At 51.8% G+C, this 10229-nt stretch overlaps 1 protein-coding gene across 1 annotated transcript in view; it reads right to left on the bottom strand.

Annotated features, from left to right (window-relative positions):
* LOC112122078 overlaps positions 1-10229 on the bottom strand; it is a 59477-nt gene that overhangs the window by 19989 nt on the left and 29259 nt on the right. Inside the window, exons 7-10 of the mRNA XM_029913078.1 lie at positions 9843-9969; positions 8788-8901; positions 7643-7753; positions 6211-7159 (exon numbers count right to left, since the gene is read on the bottom strand). Of these exons, the coding sequence (XP_029768938.1) occupies positions 6211-7159; positions 7643-7753; positions 8788-8901; positions 9843-9969 (1301 nt within the window). The remainder of the gene's footprint in view (positions 1-6210; positions 7160-7642; positions 7754-8787; positions 8902-9842; positions 9970-10229) is intronic.

Genomic DNA, 10229 nt, shown 5'->3' on the forward strand with positions numbered 1-10229 from the left:
CCTCCCCACTCCGATTGGCTTAGGCAGCCCTCCATCCTCCAGGGTTCACCCAATCACAAGGCTCCAACTCCCTGGGCCAGGTGAGCACCCTGCAGCCTTCCCCCATCTCCTCTCATCTGCCCGGCAACAAGCCTGGCTCCCTGCTTCCTCACACCCCTTAGCCCGGGTTAGGCTGGTAACCCTGAGGGCTGCAGCAGAAACCTTGGACACGGGTGCAGGCCTGCAGTAAGATCCGCCACCCCCATCCTCACTTCTGGGTAACGCTGCAGCCAGGTTAGCTGGGCCGGCCTTGAAAGCCCCTTGCTCCCAGGGCCGGCGGGGCTGCGTAGATCGGCCCTAACCCCGTCACCCTGGACTCTCATTCGCTTGTCTGAGAACGAGGATCCCCAGCCCTGCGGAAGGGTGGTGTAGCTTGAAAGAATGGCCAAACTGGGTCAGCCTAAAGGTCCATCCAGCCCCCTATCCTGTCTTCTGACCGCGGCTTGTTTCTTTTACCACCAGAGAAAAGATACAACCTCGCCCACCTTGTCTCTCTCACACCAACGCCCTTGAGGAATTCCGAAAATTCTCACAAGGTACCAGGTCTTCCCTTTTATTAGTAGTCAGAGCAGCAGCCCTGGAGGCCCCCAGAGAGATTGGGAACCGGGCGCCGTACAGTCACATAGTGAGATGGTCTCTGCCCCAAGGGCTTCACAATCCAAGACAGGGAGAGGAACAGACGCACAGAAACCGGCCCAGGATCACCCAGCAGCTCAGTGGCTGAGCTAGAAATACACCCCTCAGTTAACTGCCCTACCCCCCAGTCTCCTCTTTTTAAGCAATGCACCATGTTGCTCAGTGACACTAGGTTTTTCCTATAGTGCCTGTCACTGTAGTATGGGAGTGCCAAATGGGCAGTTTAGATCTCCAGAGCACAGTCCACTGCCCAGCCAAGCTAGGAGTACCACCCAGAATGACTGGCTCTGGGCAGCTACACGGTACGTCAGAATCCATAACCCTTTAATCTATAACTTCACTTGGAGTCCCACGGTCATGACAAGCCCCCTCCCCCCCGGAGATGACCGACAGCCAATCTCAGTGCCCAGTCAGAAGCTCTGCAGCCACAGTCCTCATGCCAGGTTCCCACCAGAGTTGTTTCTGGCACTAGGACGGGTCCTGATCCCAAAGGGGCATTCATCGCAGTGACAAGCCGTAGACAGCAGGTCCCTCCAGTGGGATAGAACGACATCTCGATCAGGAGCCTGAGCCCTCACTTCCCCTTTTCTGGGGCAGGGCCTGCAGTTCCAGGATGGATTCTAGGATATCAGCAATATCCACATCCCCAATGCCTGGACTCTGCTGGAATTCTGCTCGCCACAGTCTCCAGTCCTGGCCACCAATTGATTCAGCAAGATTTCAATCAAATTAGACTTTCTGACGGAATGAATCACTTCTCTCCTCCACGTTGAGATGAATATAGGAAACGGCAGCAGTTCCCAGGGAGTTCCAGGATGCTCATTACAAAATCCCAGAATATCCTTCTGGCCACACACAGCATGGCAGGTGTCAAAGGATTTACCTCTAGAGTGCCCCCTTTGGGGCGTGGGTAGGGGCACCTCCTTTTGTTCCCGGTGTCTTCCTTTGGGTGCTGGGGTTGTTACAGAGTTGATCTGCAGAGGAGCTGTGTGTTTCCAGATACAAGTCTCAGGAGAGTAGTTCTGCCCTCCGCCATCAGTCGTTGAACAAAAAGGGAAAGTAGAACAGTCCTGCAACCCCAACGCAGTCTGGATCCACCCGGCTTGTCTTGCAAGGCAAACAAGTCAGTCTCTTAAGTCAAAGGTGGGTTTCTTTAACTCCTTGTCAGTCTGAGAGGCCCAGGCTGAGCGTCCTGGGCTCTAAGGAACTAAAACAATTCCAAGAAGGTTCCTCTGCTTATCTAGAGGACTTGGGCAGCAGAGGATCTTCAGCAGCCTTCCTAGTCAGCATCCTGGTTCTATGGATTCAGGGAGCTCCAGGCCCTGGCTCTGCTTCCCCGAGTGCCACCCTTACAGGGCTTGGTACCTCTCTTTTAGGGAGCTGCCCTTCTCCCGGTGCAGCAGGTTTCACAGATGTGCCAGTTTGGGAGCTGATTGTGCCTATGGGTGCTTATTAACCCCTTCCTGACTGAGGTGGGCACTTGCTCCACCACATCAAGTGCTTCCCACAACTACCCCTCCTCCCACTCTGGGGACCTGTGCTAAACATGTATGGGCTAGGCTCCACAATGCAGTGGTACAGAAATGGCTGGGGGCAGCACGAATGTCCCGCACACAATGGCCCAGCTAACACTGGTGAGGGATATGGAGACGCTGAACAGTTGCAGTAACCATTGATTCTGGCAACACTTAGCTTCACCATTTCAGCTTGAAGTGATGCCTGTCTCTCCAAAGTGTGGACCTAAAGTGGTGCAGACTGCTGCACTGGCTCCATCAGAGACAAGCTAGCTTTGTTGGCACAGGTGTTACACTCAGACACAAGGCTTTGCAAAGACATAGCAGGCTTAAACCACAGTAACCCATAGTAGATAGCCCTGGAGGAAAGGAGAACCCTCTAAAGCAGTGGCTCTCAACCTTTCCAAACTACTGTACCCCTTTCAGGCGTCTGATTTGTCTTGTGTATCCCAAGTTTTACCTCACTTAAAAATTACTTGCTTACAAAATCAGATATAAAAATATAAAAATGTCACAGCATTTATAAAATAAATAAATTGGAATATTGTACTTACATTTCAGTGTATAGTATATAGAGCAGTATAAACAAGTCACTGTCTGTATGAAGTTTTAGTTTGTACTGACTTCACTAGTGCTTTTTATGTAGCCTGTTGTAAAACTAGGCAAATCTCTAGATGAGTTGATGTACCCCCTGGAAGACCTCTGCGTCCCCCCTGGGGTATGCGGACCCCTGGTTGAGAACCGCTGCTCTAGAGGGATCCAAGCTGGATTATTACAGCCGGTGGTATGAAAACATACAGGTCTCTCTCACTCCATGGGTGAAACTGGGAATGTCTACGCTGCAATTAGACACCCACTGCTGGCCCGTGCCAGCTGACTCGGCTAAGGGGCTGTTTAATTGCAGTGTGTAGACATTCACCTCTCAGGTCCTAGATGCCAGGCTCCAGCCCAAGCTTGAATGTCTACACTGCACTTAGCCTAAGCCTGCTGCCACTGGCGTCTAACTGCAGTGTAGACATACCCGCAGTGGCTTCAACCTGGCAATAAAACGAAGCTGAATATCCGAACCTTCTTGAGCCAATTGATGCCTGGGAAACACCTGCTAAATACCAACTTTGGTGCAGCCCTGCCTGGCCAGGGCATTTCCTAAACCCACTCACAGGTTGCAGACCCATGTGATGGATCAGAAAAATTGTTTCCACCCCCTCTCTCTGGGGTGTAGGAAGCTCAGCCTGCCTCCCCACAAAAGCAGCTGCTGAGACATGGATACCCCCACTCTGTTCTGCTGGGGGCCTTTCTTCACTCATGGCCACAACAGAACACAGCCTGTCTTTCTGAAATCTTCTTGTGGAGGTCTAGCGGTCAACTCAGACTTAACATGGCCAAAACAGAGCTCCTGATCTTTCCCCCAAAGCTCTCCCCTTGCCCCTTCTATCACTGGATAACATTTTTGACTCAGCTCTCTCCTTTAAATCAGACGTCCAGGCCATGTCTATATCTTGCCATTTCTTACTGCACCACATCTCCAGTGTCTGACCTTTCATCTCTGTCCATGTGGCCAGAATTCTTGTCCAAGCTTTGATCATCTCACATCTTGACGCTCTCTTCCTCAATGTCAGCAATCTCGCAGCCCTCAGACACATTCAAAATGGTGTGGCTAAAGTCCTGTTCCTGGTTCATCACTGTCATCCTCTCTTTCCCTCCACTGGCCCCTCCTCTTGCATCACATCAAACACAAAGTCCTCCACAATGTAGTCCTATCCGATCGGACCTCTTCCTTCAGCGCAACGTTGACTCAGCCTTTGTTCCACCAATAATGCCAGCTTCCACTGCTGATTCTCCACTTCTCTCACAACACCACTTACTTGTGGGGAAAGCTCCCAGTCAAAATCCATAAAGCCACCACACCTTGTCCTTCAAATCTCTCAAAACTCACGTCTTCCAAAATGCACATTGGAAACTGATAATGGCTAGGCAGGTGGAGAGCATCCGGCTAAATATTTGTAGTCTCCCCTACTCATTTGTCTCATCTACCTGTTGCATCTTGTCTTGCAAACTGTAGGCTCTTTGGGGCAGGGACTGTCCTGTATTACGTCTATACAGTGAACAGCACAATGGGGCCCTGACCTGGTTGCGGCCTTGAGGTACTACCACAATATCAATGTTATAATTTAACAATAAAGGACCCTTGGGCCAGGATGCTGCTCAGGGAAACCAGCTTCTGGCTCTACATCTGTGTGAACAACATGGCATAGGTGAGTCTCAAAGACCTCTACATGCACAACAAGCTGGTCTCAGCCCCACCGTTCCCTCCCAGCTTGTGTAGGCTGGGCCCAAACCCTCTTTCTCTCACTGGTGAGCACTTATCCTATGCTCAGTCCCCCGGAAATCAATGGGGCCAGTAACTGCTCCATTATGGGGGTATGGAATTCACAATCAGGCAGATATGGAGGGTACCTCTGAGGATCTTAATCATCTGACAATTTTTTCAATATGCTTTTTTTGTAATTATCTCAAACACTTCAAGTAAGAATTCTTTTTAAATCACTCCCCATGTATCATGGCATTTCAGACCAGACGGATAAGTGCAATGAAACGTACTGATGCTGCGCGGCAGGCTGAGCTGCATTTGGCAGATGGTCTGTTTCTGATGGTATCTTTGTTTTGCTGTTGATTGTACATTTTATTATTGTGCATTTTGAAAAGAGGATTTGAGAGAACGCACATGTGAACGACTCTCAGGGCAACAGCTCTACTCACATGGATACTAACAGAGCAGTGGTTCTCAACCTATTTATCATTGTGGGCCGTATATGAGGCCCACAATGTGTTACCTGGGCCACAGGTTGAGAACCAAAGCGCGCGCCCATCCCTCCCGCCCCCGAATTTCCCCCCACAGACCCTCTAACCTCAGCGCCTCCCACTCAGAGACCCCTCGACAGAGTGGGGCCAGGAGCAGAGCCCCGAGCGGGGGGCCAGGCAGCAGGGACCCTGGACCCCACTGTGTGTGGTCGGGCAGGAGCCCTGACCCTGGACCCAGCCGCATGGGGCCGGGTGGCAGGGCAGCTGGGCGGCAGGCCGGACCCAAACCCCGGACCCCAGACCTTTTGGGGCCAGGCGGTAGTCCTGGACCCCCCAGGTCCCCTGCTGTGCGGGGCCAGGCAGCAGCCCTGGACCCCCGCCGCACCGGGCAGCCTGGCCCCCACCGTGCAGCCCGGAAGCCTTTAGCTGTGTGCTAATTGGGCCGCATGCAGGCCGCAGGTTTAGAACTACTGGAACAGAGGAATGTAAATATTAACCAGCTACTTCCCTTGGGGGACAGGCCCAGGTGGACGAGTCCCCGTTCGACCCCCTTCTGGAAAGTCAATGGGACTGAGTCACTCAGGCACTGGTGAAAATGTCCCCCAAGCAGTCTGTTACTTCAATGGGCTCCTGGACCTTTATCCCGATTTCACGATGCTCACAGGTTAATAGCAGCCCTGGGATGTCTCCAGCACGGAATCCATCATTTGAATGGTGCCTGAGACAGCCCCAAGGGAAAGATGTCCGCTGCCATCAAGAACACTGAACATGAGCCAGTGACAATGATTACAAATTGTGAAAGTGAACGTGTTCCATTAACTGACAGAGATGGTTTCCCCTTTCCAAAGGGCACCTTACCTGCATACCACAAGCTGGGAATCCTGATTGACAGGCCAAACACCTATGAACACTGAAAAGTAGCTCTCGTTGGTTTAAGAAAGATGCAACTACCTTTAGTGTAATGAATTAGCAAGAGAGAAACACAGGAAAAGAACAAGCTTCCCATGGAGCATTGAGGCTGCCTAGCTGTTTTTTTGCCATAGTGGGAATGGACTCAACTGTTAACAAAGCAGCAGCCTAGACCTCTCCACAGATCATCCCGCTGCCATTTAGTTCTCTGTTCAACACACAGAGACTTGGTCTCACTCCCTTGCTCAGATGCCATCATGATCATTGTCCCCAGCCAGAGCTCCCTGGTAGCATTTAACACAGCATCTACGGGGGGAACTCCTTGTGCATCGAGTGCAGCGACACAGGCTCTCCCCTGTGCACTTTGCCTGGCAGGTCGTGCAAGCGTCTCTGTGCTGCCAGCGTCCCCCAGAGTTTCTCCCCCGTGTGGATGCGTTGGTGTCCCACCAGGTGCTGCTTGCGGGTGAAGCTCTTCCGGCACTCGGTGCACTGGTAGGGCCGCTCTCCCGTGTGCAGGCGCCGGTGGGTCAGGAGGTGCTCCTTCCGCATGAAGGTTTTCCCGCACTCGGTGCAGCCATAGGGTCTCTCCCCAGTGTGGATCATCTGGTGCCTAATGAAGTTCGAATGGTGGTTAAAGCCCCTCCCACATTCGTTGCAGATATACAAGCCCCTGCTCTTCCCCGCGTGACTCCTCTGGTGTATCATGAGGTTGATCTTCAACCGGAAGCTCTTCTTGCACTCAGCACAAGTGTACGGCCGGTCCCCCGTGTGGGAGAGCTGATGTTTGCTGAGGCTCGACTTGTGAGGGAAGCTCCGCTCGCACTCAGGGCAGTTATAGAGTCTCTCCCCCGGCTGGCTCTGTGGGCAGGATTTGAGGCAGTGGTTTTGCTTGAAGCTCTCCCTGCACTCAGGAGGCGTGTGGTCTCCGTCATGGATCCTCTGGTGCAGTACGCACTGCTGCTCGTAGAGGAAGCTTTTCCCACATTCAGAACAGAGGTACGGCGCCTCTCCTGGGAGGCTCTCCTCTTGGACAATGATTGTGGTGAAGTTACTGAAGTCTCCCTCGCCTGCAGCCGAGTCCCCCAGTCTGTTCCCATCAGGGTATTCTCCCTGGATGCTGACGTTGCCCTGATCATCACAGATCGGTTCCTGCTCAGGGTACTGGAAAACAGTCTCTTCTGGTTGTCCAGGCAACGTGCTGTAAAGCTCCAGGTTCACCGGGATTCCCTCCTCAGCTTTGACTACAACCTCGTCATCTGCTGGACTCAGAGGAGAAACCAAGAGTTGTTAGTTTTCTGCCCCTTGTCCATCCACCACCTGCCTCTCAGCACCCTGCCACCATCTGCCTGAGAAAACTGTGTCTCCAACTTACTGCCCTGCTCTAAAACCCCTACACAGGGAGACAGCGAGCAGGGACTTCTGGTGCAATCACACTACCTCAGTGCCAGCCAAGGAAGAGAGGTGCCAGGCTAAGAGACTTAGAGGAGAACGTTCCTTTGGCATAAAAAGGAGAACCACCAATTCCATTCCAACCCACCTTCCAAAGAGCCCAAAAAGAGATGGCTGATTGGAAATCAGGCCTGGTGGGAAGCTGTGACTGAGTCCTGCGAAAGTGATCTGAGAAATGCAGTTTGAGAGAGAGGATTATCTGACAAGACAGGACGCTAAGAGCTGACAAAGGTCTCTCCTGACTGACAGATTCCTGTTGCACTCACTGTGAGTCATTCCAATCACTCGCTCACCTGTGTTGGGCTCTGTAGAAATCGCTCTCTCCTCTGAGTCCCACTGATCCCTGATGTACAGGTCTTCTTGTTTTACCCACGATACAGTGTCATGAGTAAGGCTCAGCGATTCTGTTTGCGAGGGGAGAGAAATCGCATTGTGATTAGCTAACATGCACCCACTCACATGTTTCTATTAGCCAACGTTTACCCAGAGCACCCAGGTGCTATACAGAGAGAAAGGGGGACAGCCCATGCCGAAAGGTGCTACAGTCTGGGCTAGGTACAACACCATGCAGGGAGAGAGGAGAGCAAGCGAGAGGGTTGCACAAAATAAGGCAGTGAAGATGCAGCTTTTGTTGGTTCCTGGTTTTTAGGCCAATAGAGAAGTTTGGTGTGTATGGTGGGGAACCAGGCTGGATTTCACGGCTCTTTGCACTTGCCCCCGAACGTTATGGCACTCAGAGTCACTAGTCCCTTTGGAAAATCGTGGCCAGTGGGCAAAGGCTCAGTCCTTACCTTCCTCTGTCTCTGCTGAAATATGGGTCCTACCATAATCATGCACCTAGTACAAACCCTTCTGTGTTGCATTTCCTAATTCCTGGCCCTCAGCTCCAGGGAGCTCACCCTATTCTGCGCCAGAGAAGGCACGTAAGCTTTCCTGGCTTCTTTTCCATCTCCGAACCCCTCCATGGCTCTCTCCATCCTGGCTGGCTGAAGTTAGAGCAAACTGCTTCCAAACCAGCCAACTCTGTGGCTTCACTCATCGCTTTCTCTGTGCCATCCGGTGTACCCGATGAGTAAAGAACCACCTCACACTCCACAGCCAGAGGGAGCTCCTGTTCTTGCAGAGCCCCTCCTTCTCGATCTGTGCATCCAACTCTGTGCAGCACTATTTTACCTACCTATTGTGCTTACAAATCCTCCATTACTATAATCTGAGACCCCCTCACCCCAAGTATTTATCCTCAGAACACCCTCTGTGAGGAAGGGAAGTGCATTTTGCAGATACGGCGTATAGACAACAAGGTTGCAAAGAAAGTCTGTGGCAGAGAAGGAATTGAACCTGGGTCTCCCAAGTCCCCGGCTAGTGCCCTGAGCACTGAGCCATCCTTCCTCTCGTACATCTGCCAGCAAAGCACCTTATGACACTCCACATAACTCACCTGTGCTAGGCTCCATTGGGATCGCGCTCTCCTCGGAGTCCTCCTGAGCCCCCCCACACGGCTCCTCCCCCCGTTCAATCCGGGACAGAAGGTCAGGTTTGGAGATGGCGTAGTCTGTTCATGGGAGAGGACAGGAAGGGGCGGGAGGGTTAGTCATAGGCACGGAGTATTATTTACAGACAACAGTGATTTTAAACCACTCTGCCCTCCCAGTTCAGGTGCAGGGAGGAGCCCTCCATTCCTGCAGGCAGGCAGCCCGGTGAGAAGCCCAGTTTTCTGCGTGCCTATTTCAAGCTGCAATGCCCTCAGACAAGCCGTGAGAGAGCTGGCTGCCAGGAGCGAGGGGCTGGCGGGTTGCTTCCCCCTCCCCACGCTCCCGAATTCAGACATCCAAAGGCACAACCGAATAAAGCTATAAGATTTGCTGTGTATCAATTTCCTGACGATTGCTTCCTTCCTTCTCCTGAGCGTTTAGCTCTTGAGGTTCGTGATGCCAGAAACTGGGAGACATTTTAAAGGCTGGGACTACTAAGGGAGAGAGAGAACACCCAGCACAGCAAAGTAATGACAGCGAGCACCCGAGTCTTGACTCACCACCCTTGGCAAGAGCCCCAGCCCCACGAGTCACAGCCCTCCGCCGAGTCCAGCCCATCCAATAGCACATTCACAATGCACAGAGCAGGCCTGGGATAGTCAAACTGTATCAGCACCAGGGTGTGTAGGCTGAACAGGTACGATGATAGGGAACTGTTATTCGGGGCTGGAAAGCTGCAGACAGAGCAATCGCTGCAGATCTCTCATTCTCTGCTGAATGGAAGGAAGGAGTGACGCACAAACTGAAGGCTATAAGCGCTGCTCCACTGGAATGATCACTGCTGGTGAGAGGTGCCTGTTGCACCTGTGGACTGAAGGCCTTTATCCACAGAATGGATATAGCGCTAGCAACAGAACTGCAAGCTTGCTCTCCTCCCCCAGTCCTAGAAGGACCATCTCTAGGGTTTACTTCAGAGATCACTGACGTTCTAACAGACGAGTGAAAGAAAACTGATCCTTACCCAGTGAGATCAATGATTCGTAGTTGCCTTTCATCACGTTCTTGTAAAGGTCTTTCTGCCAATCATCCAATTTCCCCCACTCCTGCTCAGAGAAATAGACGGAAACATCATCGAACGTCACTGGCACCTGAAATCACAAGGGTTAACCATTTGTAATATAGGTAAAGAAATTAAAAACAAAACACGATGTTAACATGACAATATCCACTTAACTTAGGGTTTGCCCTTTGTTTCTGGGCCTTCCCTCAGATTTCTATACAGGTAACAATGCCAATATCCAGCCAATCTAGATTAATGCTTGTAGTATGAATACAAGACACTAAATTAAATGCTTTATTTGTGTTCAGACAGTGCCTAAGGGACCCTGTCCTCCAAACCCTCAATCAC

The sequence above is a fragment of the Terrapene carolina genome, unplaced genomic scaffold (assembly GCF_002925995.2).
Source record: "Terrapene carolina triunguis isolate 2854851 unplaced genomic scaffold, T_m_triunguis-2.0 Scaffold443, whole genome shotgun sequence".
In the NCBI taxonomy this organism is placed as follows: domain Eukaryota; kingdom Metazoa; phylum Chordata; order Testudines; family Emydidae; genus Terrapene; species Terrapene triunguis.